This window comes from Balaenoptera ricei, chromosome 7, assembly GCF_028023285.1.
Source record: "Balaenoptera ricei isolate mBalRic1 chromosome 7, mBalRic1.hap2, whole genome shotgun sequence".
Classification (NCBI taxonomy): Eukaryota; Metazoa; Chordata; class Mammalia; order Artiodactyla; family Balaenopteridae; genus Balaenoptera; species Balaenoptera ricei.
Window position 1 is genome coordinate 51,608,648 of NC_082645.1, and position 16,035 is coordinate 51,624,682.

Genomic DNA, 16,035 nt, shown 5'->3' on the forward strand with positions numbered 1-16,035 from the left:
CCATCAATTCTGAACTATTATATTATGAACTTTGCCCAGATCCACTCAGTTTCCCACTTTGAAAGGCCCAGGCTCCAAAGTCCTATAAATATCCTACTTCTTACTTCCCCTTCTGAGATAATACTTCAGACTCTGTGTAGGTGGCGGTCTCTCTTCCTGCAGTGACTTTGAACCAACCCTTAGTTTGGTTTTATTAACCAGTAATCTGATATTTTGGGTAGTTCAATGCAATGGATTGAATGTTTATGTTGAAATGCTAATAGTGAAATCCTAACCCCCCATGTGATGGTATTAAGAGGTGTGGCCTGTGGGATTTGATTAGGTCATGAGGGTAGAGCCCTCATGAATGGCATTAGTGCCTCATAAACTAGAGCCCCAAAGAGCTCCCTTCCTTCTTCTACCATGTGAGGACGAAGTGAGAAGTCAGCCATCTATGAACCAGGAAGCTGGCTCTCAGTAGATACTAAATCTCCCAGCAGTTTGATCTTGAACTTTCCAGTCTGCAGAACTGAGAAATAAATACCTGTTGTTTAAAATCCACCCAGTCTATTGTATTTTTGTTATAGCAGCCCAAACAGACTAAAACATTCAACAAAGAAGAGCTTTAGTGAGGAATTTCTTTACTATGCTTAGGTTGTATTTTCATGTTTTATGGTTAGGGTCTATCAGCTTAATTGGAATGGACTCTTCTAATGACACAAGTAATCTGCTCTACTCTGGAAGAATTACAGAGAATTTTGAAAAAGTCCAGCTTTGTCTTTAAAACAGAAAAGAATAACCCAATTTTATAACTTTTTTTTTTTTGTCAGTTAAGGCATATGCCACTCCAAAACAAGCCACTTTGGCATATTGATTCTTTTAAGCTATAGGCACTTGGAGAACAGCAAGTGTGGGGAAAAGCTTTCTCTGAACTTCCCTTATCTGCCTAAAGGCAGATCTTCCAGAAGGAACTCAGTTGTCATAAATCCCCTCCCTGGGAGTTTCAACAACCAGGGAAGATTGACTTTTGTCACAGAAGAGGCATCACACGGAGACAAACTTTGTCACAAACTATCATACCTCCCATCTATTCTTCTAAGGACCCATTCACCTTCCTAATGATTATTCATTCTCCTCTAGGAGACCTACATCCCCAGCCCCTTTCCCTATTGAGATGGTATTTAATCTTCAGTTCTAAGGCACCTCAGGGAGTTACTAATTTTCCCTTGAGTATCTCCCATGTGTACGTGAGGTATACATGTTAATAAATTTATGTTTGTTTTTTTCTTATTAATCTGTCTTTTATTATAGGGGTTTCAGCCAAGAACTCAGAAAGGTAAAGGAAAATTTATTTTTCTTCCCCTACATCAGCATAGCTATACAGCTGTGTAAAATAAATGTTTTCATTCACTTACTCAAAGACCCACAGTGTACCAGGCACAGTGTTCTGCAAGGGATGGAATCATCACTGAAAGCTTTTACATCCTCTAGGGCCTCGCTATGCACAGAATGGTCAAATCCGGGAGCTTGTTAGAATGTGGAATCTCTGCTGATTCCAGACCTAGACTTAGAATCTACATTTTAACAAGATCCCCAGGTGATTCAAAAGCACATTAAAGTTTGAGAAGCACTGCTTTAGGATCAACAATGAGTGATTTCCCGATATATGTATATCTGTAGGTATAATATATAAATATGTAAGAACATTTCTTAGGTAAACTTTTAACCCTGCATATAGTTTAATTGGCCATTAAAGCAGAAAAGCAGCAGCGGCAGACAGGACGATTCAAGATAGACCATTTATATTTGTTTTTATTGCACCGTGTACTTAATATGTGTATTTGGGCGAAACAAATGGGATAGAATTCACAGTTCTACTACACTTGAACAGAATACTGAGGCTAAACAGAGTAGACCCAACTCTTGAAAGAGTCCCAGGATTCTTACCCTGCAAAGTTGAAGTCTAAAGTGAGCTGCCCTCTTCAAACTTGTTTTCTATACTTTTGCCTTCTAGAGTAAACTGGAGGTAAGAGGTTCTTGGAGATGGCAGTGCAGTAAAAATGCAATGTTTTGGATTTTAAATCCAAAAGAGGCTAAGCTGAGTCAGGCAATAAAATGTGACAATTTCAGAGCTAAATAGGAAGAAGTTAGTCAAAGAAAATAAATATGTTAAAAAACATACAGATGCTAGGACATGTCAAAAAAGATTTAGTTGCAGTTTGGCTGTGAAAAAAGTATCATAAAAAACTCATTCTAAAACTAATGTAATAAAGTAATAAGAGTTATTAGTATTAAAGTACGGTTGCAAGCCAAATGGGTCCTGGATGTATATGCCCTTAAAAGTTTACACTTTCAGCCCCAGGACACATTAAAAGCAAGTATTTTCAGTAATCTTTGATTTACACTAGCAGCAATGATTGGTATCCATGACGAGGCAACAAGGGAACCTTAAAAATCTCAATTTTCATCCAGAAGAAAGGTCCAAATCAGGAAACACAGAAACATATGAAAAGTAAGAGAACATACTCAGACAAACATCAATAATAGAAATGAAGTTAAGTTCATTGTTAATCATATTTTACCGGGGCTTCCCTGGTGGTCCAGTGGTAAAGAATCCGCCTTCCAATGCAGGGGACATGGGTTCGATCCCTGGTCGGGCAACTAAGATCCCACATGCCGAGGGGCAACTAAGCCCATGCACCACAACTACTGAGCCCACACGCCCTGAAGCCCTCGTGCTACAACTAGAGGGAGAAAACCTGCATGCCACAACTAGAGAGAAGCCCGCGCACCGAAATGAAGACCAGACGCAGCCAAAAAAAATAAAGAAAAAATAATCATATTTTACCTAATTACAACACTTTCTATTTTGTAGCATATATACTCTCCACATGTATTACCTTAGTCTTTACAACAGCATTGCAGGTCAGTATAGGTCAAAGAAAGAAACTGAGGCTGGAGAAATTTAAATGACTTGACCTAGTCATCCTATTAGTAGTTAAGTAGAAGAGTTATGACTTTAATCTAGGCTAACCAATACGCAAGTGCTGTGTGAGTATCATGCTGAAGAAATCACTGCTGTCCCTGTCATTAATCCATTCATTCAGTAAGTTTCCCATTTACTCCAGGAATTGAATGCATACTATATGTTTGACAATAAAGGAATGGGCAGGAATCAAGGAAGTTAAACTTCAGAGATCACACTTTTATCAATTCTTTTGTGTGTACAGTATATATTTTGATATATGTTATGGCTAAAAGATCAATGTAGCTTGGTATAAATAGCAGGGAGAGATAGTAAATGTACTAATTAACTAAATATGCTTCTCTGAGCAATAATAAGTATGATCATGTCAAGTTCTTAAACCTTAATTAGGAATTACTGACTCTAAGTAAATGATAGTTTGTTTTAATTTTCTCAAATAAGTTTCAATTTTACAAGACTTTCATTTGGCACTTGAGAATGGGATATAGACCTCAGTTTTTTAACGTTTAACCTTTGATAAAATTACATGAAAACAAAAAATACAAAATTAAATCTTTAATTCATACAGTATTGTCATACTTCTGTTTGAAATTAAGGCATACAAATTTATTTCAATTTACAAATTTGTAGGTTTTCTAATTCCTTTTGTCTGTTTTAATTGCTAATTCATCTTTCATGTTAATGTATGTGTGTGTGCATACATTTTTATGTTTACTGTATTGTTTGACACTGTTCAATTCGGGCATAAAGATTTAAAATACCAATAAAACTACAAGCAGCATTGATAAAACACAGAAGAAAAATTAAGCTTAGATAGCTAGCTTATGTAGTATAAACAAAACTCATAGAATGTGGTAAGTATAGAGAACAAGTAAGCAAGTAGCTTGTTACACATGGGCAGAATTCATAAGATGCATTAAATACACACAGCATGCCAGCAACCTGCAAGACATCCCAAAGATAGAATAGAAATATGATGTAACAAACCAGAGCATGGCTTATACATGGAAAGAGATGGAAAGAACAAGTTATTCTCCTGTCACCTCTGGGTAGATGACTGCCACCCCCAAGTTTGGTCACCCACTGGTGACACACACACAGTATAAGCTCCTTCTGACACCTCACGTTTTTTACCTATAAAGGCCAATAAAACACATGGCTGTTCGGCAGGCTAACTGAAATGCCACAGCTGTGGCCGGGTGTACTTGGCCTTTCATGTCTGTGATAGAGCAAGTGTGTCATTGGCACTGGGTTTTTTTTTTAATCTGTGGACCCCTTTTGTGCAAACCTAAACTCTGGTCCTCATAACCGCACCATCAGCCTGGAAGGCTGATGAGGTATATATATAAAATTGTATAAATCAGGATACAGGTTGTATGGTTCTTTTACCAGGATTGCACTTATTAGAAACGTGTTAATTACCCCATCTGGCGCTCCTCATCACTCACTGTGTGTTTTAAATTGATTTAGTAAATCCTGTGATTTGAACATTTTAGTTTAATCCATGCAGTTTTCTGTCTGTGACTACTGGAATACCTTGCCCAGCGATGTCCTGGAAACTACCTTGAATCGAGGTCACTTTCCACATGTAACACAACTAAAGCAGTATCATACTCATACATCTACTTTTTTTCCCCTTGAATGTCATTGATCAATTTAATTTTAAGGAATCCATGTAGATTTGGGTTAAGGGGTTCCACCCTTCCTAAAACCAAAATTTATTCTTTATCTTAAAAGGTTAGAGATCAAAGATGGAGGGAAAATGGAGAGGATCTGGGCTTTAACTCAATCACATTTTTGACAAGTTGGCTGAAAAACTAAATGTTTAAATCATTTTGTCAATATTCTTAAAAAAATACCGTACCACATAACTAAGTTACCATGAACAACCAAAAAGTGCAAAAGGAGGATTGAAAGAGGAAGGGTGTTAGTCAACAAACTTAAGATGAATTATTTTGAGGGGATAAAAAAGGTTTCTTAGGTTGATGATATATACTAATTTTATGACAAGTAAAGAAAAAATAGGATTCATGCTGCCAAAAGTGTGAAGCGTTCTAAATAAATGCTCCTTGCAAGACAGATTAATAATTCTGTCAACTTTTAGCCTTCTTTTAAATAAGTGTATAAAGAAGTGTATATGCCATCTATGGTAGGACGAATTTGCTATTTACAAAGAGTAAAGCTAGACCCAGCTAAGGGCTTGCGTTATGTTTTCCCTTTGCCTGGCTATTGCTTATACCTGTTAAGCTGTTCTTGGAGCAGATCTAATCTTTGCTCCACTTCTCCGTAGGCGAGGTCGCTTTCGGTTTCAGAGATCCCCCAGGCAGCTCGCGGAAGCGCTGAGGGGCTAGACTCATCGGCCTGAGTTCCGGCAGTTTCTCTTTCCCAGCTTCTGGTGTCAGCGATATCTGTGGGAAACAGCAAGATGGATGTCAGCTTCTCTGGGTGCCCATTTGTAGCTCCAGAGACATCCGCGATACAAGCAGGAAGGGATCTTGGAGTTTAACGGGAAGACAGAGAACCAGAGTGACTCAGGGACCTGTCCAGGGACCACGACCAGTTGGTAGCTGAATTTCATCCACCCCGATCCTGTCTGCCACTTCCCGCACCCATTTCCATACGAAGAAAAACAAACAGCCAGTTATGAGTCTTGAATACAATTTTGTCTTCTTTCTAGTTTGTGCTAAGAGGAAAACATGGATGGCCAATCCGAACTCTGGTTAGAGAGCAATGACTTTGTGCTTTTACATTTGGGAAGAAACAGCACCATTTGTATGTACTGCTGCACTTCAGGTTGAAGATTTTAGGGCTCTTTCATCCAGAATAATTTGCATACTTCATGATTCAGAGTGGGCTCAAGAAGAGACAGCCATGGGGAAGCGATGATCTTCAGAGGGATTCCCTTAGGCCAACCCAACTCAAAGTAGAGCCAAGGAACCATGAGCCATTAAAGATGGGAAGAGTCCTAAGTCTCTAGTCCTATGACATTTTTTCATGTTTTTATGTTTCTGTGTAGCTCCTTCTGCACTGTCCTTTAACGTATTCTGTCCATTAATTTCCAATATTTTTTCTTGGGGCTCTTTTATTTAGAATATTTTTATGCTGCTATACTTTAAAACATATTGTTTATCTGTTCAAGTCCACTTTTCAGATGGTCCGCATGTCTGCTATGTTCCAGACACTCTGCTAAACGTGGGGGAGTTAGAGATGAAGAAAACATAGGCCCTGCCCTTGAAGAATTCAGTCTAGCAAGGTTTTAAACATTTTCCTTACAGAGATTCATTTTCTGAGCCTCATTTAATTTACTGTTTCTCCTACAATCTGTATTTGCAAGTTGTCAATATTTGAGGGCAAATATAATATCTTACTTTCCCTCTCATTTCTGTCATAAACTTTTGATGGCTTTTGCTATGCTTTCTTCCCCTCTACATTTCACATATCTAGAGAAGTACTTAGAATGATTAAAAGGCTGGGAAATAAAACCCAGAAAAAAATACTAGTGGAGTTGGGAGTTTATTTCAGAGATAAAGAAGGAGCATCTTTTCCTCACTGGGAGGGCTGGTAGGAGGAAAAGACTGTCTAGAACTGGTCTTCATTTTTACATGGAAATAGACTTGAATAACAAAAAGTGATTTTGCTTTGATAGAAAGCCTTTTTTTTTCCCCCTTTGGACAAGTAGTTATGATTAAACACTGACAAAAGTTATGTAAAGTTAAGGAATTTATATCCTTGGCTATTTTAAAAATTGGATAGAAAGTAACTGATTTGGGGAGGATTAGCTGTGATTCTAGAAACAAGGAACAGGATTTGTAGGACTTTTTGAAGTCCCTTTCCTACAGTTTCTTCAAAAGTACAGTCAGATAGCTCAAAAGCACCTCCTATCCTCCGGTAGCAGACACAATTTCTGAATCTTTTCTTCATGGTTTTTCTACCACTATACTTTTATCACTGAATACACAGAAATACCTACTGAGGTGCCTACAATTTCGGCTTCAAATGGGTGAAGCTCTAACAAAGGGATTAGCATATCCAAAGACAGTATTAGAAAAATATAAGGTCAGGGTTCCCTGTACTATTGAAATGGCTAACAGACCTCAGAGAGCTTGCTATGAATTCCAGAATGGTTCTTTGTGATTAAGGCTTCCTTAGACTATGGAAGCCTGGTGTTTTGTTCTTTTTAAAGTGACAATATATAATTTCCCTTGATACTTAATCGAACACAACAAATGAAACTGAACATCAAAAAATGATAATGCTGAACTTTTAAGTGCAGTAATACATCAGCAGATTTTCACTGAAAAGTATGATTTATTATTCACAGACATGTGACTCTATTTAAAAGGCAAAACAATAATAAGATGTCTTAGTACACTAGGTTTTCAATTTTGGAGAATTAATGGCAAACAAATATTCAGAACACACATATTAATGGTCGGATGATGCCCACGTTTCTCCCTGTCTAGCCTCTTGCTAGACAATAAAACAAAAACAGTAAAAACTGATAGGTTGGAAGTTACATATTACGCTCAGAAGTTTTGTGCTGAGAAAGCTTAGAGAATTTCCACTTATGCCTAATAGCTCTCATTCTCAAATCATATATAATAAACTGATTTTTAAATAACAGTGGTGAATCACATGCAATAAATTATGTAGGATTCTATTTCTTCTTCAGTGCTCAAGAAAAAAACCTGATAATCTTCTCTTAACAGAAAAGAATAATTGTAAACTATTGCGTAAAGTCTTCCTTGATTATAATTTACTCTTTTATTAAAATCAGTAATGTGTGATTAGCTTATTTTAACAGCAATATGAAAGAAAAAAGGAGTTCAAAGGGGAAATCCTGCTTAGCAGTCTTAATCAAAATGAACATCCTTGTAGATACTTTCTAAATATAGCTCAGAAAAAATCTGCACTTGGTTGCCTTGGAAAATGTTGCTATAGTTGCAAGACACATTTCTAGAAATGGATGAACAGAAAGTAAACTTTCACTTTGCTCTGGGTACACAATTTTCCTACAGTGGACTCTTGACCTCAATCTAAGTAGGATCTGAGTCCATTTAGTTCGATTTTTTCTTTTCAGTTTTGTCTAAAGGTGCTCCTCTGTTGGATTCAGCATGACAAATGCTAGAAATGTAAGTGGCATTTCCATTGATGATAAAACTAAAATTTGTGGGTATTTAGGAGCTCAAGCTGCAGCAGTTACAGCTACACCCTACATCTTATTCAAACCCTTTAACATTGCACAGTATCTCACCTTAGAAAATCACTAGGGAATGAAATTTGCAGTGAATAAAGTTTTAGAATTCTCCATTGGTTGATCATATTGACTATCCAGGTTAACCATGTGTCACACTGATAGACCTATAACAACACCAATCATGCTGATTCAATTGACATGAATATTTAACTATGAATTTTAAAGGTAATTATTTATTTGAATAGGGATCGCATTGTAAATTTTTGAAAATTAAAATTTGTAGATATTAAAATGATTTGCTAGTATACTATCTTTTATTGTGCATGTAGAATAGCTAATTAAAAATAATTGGAAGAAGTGGCAAAGCAAAATATAAGATGAAGGGCATGAGAATTCGCTGTCAGCGAGAGTCATTATAAAGTCAAATCAAATCTCCAAAATATATCATTAACGACCTGTCACTTGAGACTTTAAGACGCAAGAGGAAAACAACAAAAAGTATTTTGAAAGAAGTCAGGCCCACATTATGCTGACTCTTGGAAATAGTAGGATGGTTCAGCAAGTTCTTCAGAACTTCTACCTTCCATGATACAACCTGTTTCAATTTTTAGTACTTCCCAGAATCCATTTTCATAAATAACTAAAACGGGACGTTTGGTAATCACATCTAATATTCCATTCTTCCACTGTGATAAATGAGGTAATATTTTCATCCACTTCATCAAGATTTTAGATTGTCCAGAGAACATCTGCATATATTCTTAGCTTACTTCAACTTGGGGTCATTGCAAAAGCTGATTTGATAAAATAGGGACAGTAACTCTGGAAAAATGTAAAGCCTAAACATCCTAGATTCAATAAAACTTTTGTTGTCAGATATAGTCACTTCGAATAATGGTGACAATGATAGGTAATATTTACTTACTCTGTGTCATAATTTTGTATCCTGCCAGGTCAAGAACATCCTATTTTTCCTTCATTTCTGTTATATTCTTTTGATTTTTTTGCTACACCTTCTTCATCTCTACATTTTTATATATCTAGGACTATATTCAATGATTAAAGTGTTAGAAAAGAAAAACTGTGAGAAAATACTAAGCAGAGTTGGGGATTTTATTTCAGAGAAAGTAATTTATGCATGTTCTCTTGTTTAGTAATCACAACAGACTAGTTGGTTAGAAGATATTATTCCTATTCTGAAGATGTGCAAACTGAGTCTTAGTGGGGTCTGTCAAATCACTTACTGAAAGACATAAAGGGAGTAAGTCACAGACTTGAACTTGGAACCCGAGCAGCCTGCCCGTACCTGTTCTTGCACCCACTTAGCAAGATTTAACAAGATGCATATATCTAGCTCCTGATGAGAAGTTAATTGTTCTTTCATGTGACAGTCCTCAAGTTTTCCTGAGTTTTCCACCCTTTAACATCTAATCTGGATATATTGATTAAGCACAATTACCCAGTTCATGCATATTTTCTACAACAAAACCCATATATTTGGGTATCCCTTTTAAGCAAATGTGTTCAAATGAGTTGGATCAAAAGCATACTTTATTTAGGAGCATCTCTCCCCATTTTCTCATAATTCCCAGTAAACTGAAATTCTTTTTGGTATTTATTGCATTTTTATTGCATTGGCCTTTCATGCTATAAAAAAACAAGGTTGGGGGTGAGGAATGGATACAGAAGATACATATAAGAATCAATGGGTTTGCTCTCTTCAAATGCTCATCAATCCCCTCTCCCCACGGAGTCACTACGATAGACATTCCTACAGTGTTCTATGTGGCATTATGTTAAGTCTTCCTGGCCACACAGACCCTCCTATGCTATAATTGGGAATGATGACCACTATTCCAGAACCCTGCAAACACTTTGTAGATGATCTAAGATTTGATCTTTGCAAATATATCACAAAATTGCAGATTAGATTAATGTGCGGTATGGTTCTTCATTTGTGCAAAGTCACCATTTTGTGACTAGTCCTGAGGAGAGACAACGAGATTCTGGAGAAACTTGATTACCTTTGCAAGAGTGACTTCTTTTATCTATGGGAATTCTTCCTGAGGTGGGCACTGTTTCTTCAAGATCAAGTCCAGTTACTTTCCCTATTCCTGGAGGAGAATCTACAATTCCTGAGAAGAGAGGCTTTTGTTCATCGTCAATGGAGGAGATGAAAGATGAAGATCTGCTTTTTTTCTCTTCAAAGTGTTTCTTGGACCTCTGATAATGTCTTATGGTATCTACAGAGTCTTCTGGATCATTTGTGGTGCTTCCTTTGCCAAAATCTATCAAAGAAAAGTTATTTTATAGAAGAGAATCAAATGTGAGACTCTATGCCTACTGCACTATCTAGCGCTACATAAACTACCTTTGTCAGAGTGATTTTTGGGGGGATAACTTTAACATAGATTTTTTTTAAACTGCCAGAAAAGTTGTTCTTTCTCTTTTTCCTACTGAGAATGTAACTATTTAAGAAGACTTTTTTTTTTTCTTAATTCATAGGACATTAGATTATCTTAATGAGATACGCTATTCGTTCCAAAATTAAAAGAATATCTGTGGTAGTAATAGCATTTATATTTCTGAAAAAAAACTTTAGGATAACTTAAACCTTATTTATACATGCTCAACAGTCATTTGTATTCTTAAAATATGGTGTAATCTTTCTTGAAGGAAATGAAAAAGTGAAGAAAAATGTGTCCCAATTCTAAAATGTCACTGCTATGCAGTTTATTGTTTGTTGATTTTTAACCTTCATGCCCTCTCATCTGTGGTGGTCATTCCACATTGTGAAGGTCAAAACCAGAAGCCTCCCTGTGGTAAAGGCTGGCAGGCTGAATTTCAACCCTAGTTCAATGCATGTAATGGCCTTGACATTCCAGGCAGTTTGGTTGTGCAGGATATTGCAAAGAATATAAAGCTTAAACACAGTAATTAAGGTAGGTTTACCTAATTACATTAAAGCCAGTAGTGCATATTGGCCGCTTTATACTGAAATGTCAGGATAATTTCAGCCCTGAAGGTTGTGTTAGAACATATTTCAGCAGCAAAACTCCAAGAGATGAATCGCAGAACTTGTTTCCATTAGTGTCCTGGGGAGACAGTTTAATTCTCCATCTGGTTACTGCTAATAACTAACCCACATACTCCAGAAGGTATATCATTTTCTAGAGAAATGTTTAAGACAGTGTCTCCATCTATTCTCTGCCTGGTTGTGCTTACATTGTTATTTATAGAAGGCCAAATGAACTGATTTAAGGCTACTCCAGAGAAACTTCCAACTGTTCTTTAAAATTCCCATATGGCACAGAAATTAAACAGAGATCTTTTTCTTTTATTTAAAAAAAATCATAATTTAAAATATGAGAAGCTAGAAAGCAGCCCAAGGTAAAAATGGATAGAGTTTAAAAACCAGCTTCATGTGAAATTGTTATTAAGGAGTTAGTTTACACCTTGCCAATTAAAGTTCAATGTAGTGCAGTTTACACCTTGCCAATTAAAGTTCAATGTAGTGCAAGCAGATTGCTTAATTTATTTTCTTTAAGATTCCCCACTTGCTCAGTGATTTCATCATTACTGAGAAGACCACAGACCTTTCCAGTCTCAAGCATTGTTGACATCATTGATTACTCAGTATCACTTATATTTCTCTACTCAACCACTAATCTAGTTGCCTGTAAATATCCAGATCAACTCTTCTTACACAAGCCCTTTCTCTCCAGTGTCACGGACACAGTCTTCCTTCATTCTTGTCATCTCTTCCTCTGTTTCCTTTGATTTTAACTTCTCCCCGCCTGAAAATTTGATCAACATTTCCCCACTTTATAACCATATCATTTCATTCCTCAAAAAATAATAGTTTCCAATTTTATGCTAGTAAATGTTAAAAAACTTAAACACTTCACTTCTCTAAATTATACTCATACCTGCTTTGTGAATTGCATCAGTTTGTTGCTCCTAAGTAAACGTTTGTGCAGTTTGGGCACCAATGGGATTTGAATCAACAAAGGCTTCTCATCTTCCCCAAAATGCTTTTCTTTTAAACACTTTCATGGAATCTTTTCCAGCGGAATCAAATGTAAACTGAATTAACATCTAATTCATATGTCTCTGATCTAAGTAAGGATAATGCTAACATGGATATTTGTAATGAATATACATCACAAATTATTAAATCACTTCGCCTTTTTGGCTTAAAAGAGCTTGCGAGTTCTCTGTAGATTTGTAAATCCTCATACATAGTAAAATGTTCTGTCCCACCTACCACATGGGCCTTGGTCTTAGTTTACTAAATTATGGCTTGATTTTGGATGCTTAGGCACAAATTCATCAGTCAACATATATTGCTAAACTGAATTATAACTTGCTGATTTCAACTCGGGACATGTGTTCACAAAATGTGGTGAATGAGGGATTATTATTTAGTTCTCTAGTGAAACGGAGCAAATTATTTCGTACACATGGTATCTAAATCCTTTAGCAAGAATTTCAGGTAAAAGCAGGATCATGAAAGAAGAAGAAAACATTTGATATCCTTGAATTTTTTCTAATACGTAGGGGAAATTTCTCCACATTTATTTCTGTGTTCATTGCCACTGGATCATCAGCCAGCTGCGTTTTGGAACTCAGGCCACGTGAACAGTTTCTCTGATGCAGCCCAATTGCAACATTTTTCTATTCCATACTAGATAAATCAAAGCTTCAAATCTGATCATTTAAAATGACAGCTGAAATGACAATCTATTTGTGGATTAAAAATGGAAACTGCTCAGGCTTAGGCTGGACGTTGGCTAATGGAATACATGATATTGGGCTGAAATGCATTATAATTGGCCTCCAGGTACCTCTAGATTTTGATGGCTTGTTCCATTTCTAGTTAAACTGGATTATTTAATAGACATTAAATAGCATTAGGTACTATTTTCCTTAATGTTATTCTTAATGCTATTTTATTATTATGATTTCTTAATGTTGTTTTCTTAAATGCTATGTAGAAATAGTATTCCGAATAGTAATCTGAGTAGTTTTCACATTTTCCCTTTTGCTAGAAATGAGACTGTATAATCATTCCTGTTACCATCGTTTTACAAAGAAAAAAACCCTGCCTATTTAATTAAGCCTCGAATTTTTCTGATTTAGATGACTGAAAACTTTTTAAAAAATCCCTTGTTTCTGTAGGCTGACACTTCACCTCCTCTCCTTTTCTCACAGGATGCAATTCTAAAGCAGTTGTGAATTGTCTTGTAGGTGTCTCTCTGTGTTCAGGATGGATTGAAGAGCACAGAATGAATGTCCTGATGGAGTGGTTGACCCATCCATCTTAAGAATGATTATATAAAATTCTTACATTTCAAACAATCTGGGAACAAATGCTTGTGCTCTCTCCATCATTTATGGAGTCTTTCTCTCAGGTGATTTATCATTTTTATTTGTCAGACCCAACAGGTGGACCCAAGGTTTGGTAAAAGAGAGGCGTTTAATGTACTCTCTCAGCATTTGCGTTTAAGATTTCCTACTGGTAATGATTTTGAGATAACTTGAGCATTTTCCAGCCGAATGCATTAAAAAACATTTATTTCATTGGAAAATTGGAGTCCAAAATAAATTTCTTCATTTGATCTCAAGTACTTTAGTTCTGCTCTAGCATCAAAGAAAGTTGAAAGTGGATTAGAGTCATTTTTCTATACAAATAAAGATAAAGAATTTATCTTAAAAATTAAAATAAAGAAAGATACATTTATATATTACTGAAATGGATAACAAAAGCTAATCATTATTTATTATTGGAGAAGATATTCCAAAGAGATGCTAAAGTATAATAGCAATATATGTAAAAACTTAATAAAATTAGAATTTGACCCACCCGTATTCTGTAAAAACAAGTTTAACAGTGTATATATTTACTCCTTACTTCAATAACTTTCACAGAAGTTATTTATTTTGGAGAAACACTTTCAAAACTTTACTGACTTTTGGATGGCAATGTGAAATCACTATACAAACATTACAAGGAGATAAGGTTTATTGCTTTGAAACACAGGTATGATGAGTTCAAGACCTCTTTCCACTCATTTTCTGGAACACTAGATTTTACCAGTTGATATATATAAAAGTGCCCATTTCAATAAAAATTACATGGGTATGTTCTTGGATTGGAAGAATCAACATTGTGAAAATGACTCTACTACCCAAAGCAATCTACAGATTCAATGCAATCCCTATCAAACTGCCACTGGCATTTTTCACAGAACTAGAACAAAAAATTTCACAATTTGTATGGAAACACAAAAGACCCCGAATAGCCAAAGCAATCTTGAGAACGAAAAATGGAGCTGGAGGAATCAGGCTCCCTGACTTCAGACTAGATTACAAAGCTACTGTAATCAAGACAGTTTGGTACTGGCACAAAAACAGAAAAATAGATCAATGGAACAGGAGAGAAAGCCCAGAGATAAACCCACGCACATATGGTCACCTTATCTTTGATAAAGGAGGCAAGCATATACAGTGGAGAAAAGACAGCCTCTTCAATAAGTGGTGCTGGGAAAACTGGGCAGGTACATGTAAAAGTATGAAATTAGAACACTCCCTAACACCATACACAAAAATAAACTCAAAATGGATTCGAGACCTAAATGTAAGACCAGACACTATCAAACTCTTAGAGGAAAACATAGACAGAACACTCTATGACATAAATCACAGCAAGATCCTTTTTGACCCAACTCCTAGAGAAATGGAAATAAAAACACAAATAAACAAATGGGACCTAATGAAACTTAAAAGCTTTTGCACAGCAAAGGAAACCATAAACAAGATGAAAAGACAACCATCAGAATGGGAGAAAATATTTGCAAATGAAGCAACTGACAAAGGATTAATCTCCAAGATTTACAAGCAGCACATGCAGCTCAATAACAAAAAAACAAACAACCCAATCCAAAAATGGGCAGAAGACCTAAATAGACATTTCTCCAAAGAAGATATACAGATGGCCAACAGACACATGAAAGAATGCTCAACATCATTAATCATTAGAGAAATGCAAATCAAAACTACAATGAGGTATCACCTCACACCGGTCAGAATGGCCATCATCAAAAAATCTAGAAACAATAAATGTTGGAGAGGGTGTGGAGAAAAGGGAACCCTCTTGCACTGTTGATGGGAATGTAAATTGATACAGCCACTATGGAGAACAGTATGGAGGTTCCTTAAAAAACTAAAAGTAGAACTACCATATGACCCAGCAATCCCACTACTGGGCATATACCCTGAGAAAACCATAATTCAAAAAGAGTCATGTACCACAATGTTCACTGCAGCTCTATTTACAATAGCCAGGACATGGAAGCAACCCAAGTGTCCATCATCGGATGAATGGATAAAGAAGATGTGGCACATATATACAATGGAATATTACTCAGCCATAAAAAGAAATGAAATGGAGGTATTTGTAATGAGGTGGATGGACCTAGAGTCTGTCATAAGAGTGAAGTAAGTCAGAAGGAGAAAAACAAATACAGTATGCTAACACATATATATGGAATCTAAGGAAAAAAAAAAAAAAAAGGTCATGAAGAACCTAGTGGCAAGACGGGAATAAAGACACAGACCTACTAGAGAATGGACTTGAGGATATAGGGAGGGGGAGGGGTAAGATGTGACAGGGTGAGAGAGTGGCATGGACATATATACACTATCAAATGTAAAATAGCTAGTGGGAAGCAGCCGCATAGCACAGGGAGATCAGCTCGGTGCTTTGTGACCACCTAGAGGGGTGGGATAGGGAGGGTGGGAGGGAGGGAGACACAAGAGGGAAGAGATATGGGAACATATGTATATGTATAACTGATTCACTTTGTTATAA

The 16,035-nt window shown here is 36.3% G+C and overlaps 1 protein-coding gene across 1 annotated transcript in view; it reads right to left on the minus strand.

Moving 5' to 3' along the window:
• The window catches only part of KCNH7 (potassium voltage-gated channel subfamily H member 7), a 453,269-nt gene that overhangs the window by 3,931 nt on the left and 433,303 nt on the right, over positions 1 to 16,035 (minus strand). Inside the window, exons 13-14 of the mRNA XM_059927175.1 lie at positions 10,187 to 10,438; positions 5,205 to 5,373 (exon numbers count right to left, since the gene is read on the minus strand). Coding sequence (XP_059783158.1) covers positions 5,205 to 5,373; positions 10,187 to 10,438 — 421 coding nt within the window. The remainder of the gene's footprint in view (positions 1 to 5,204; positions 5,374 to 10,186; positions 10,439 to 16,035) is intronic.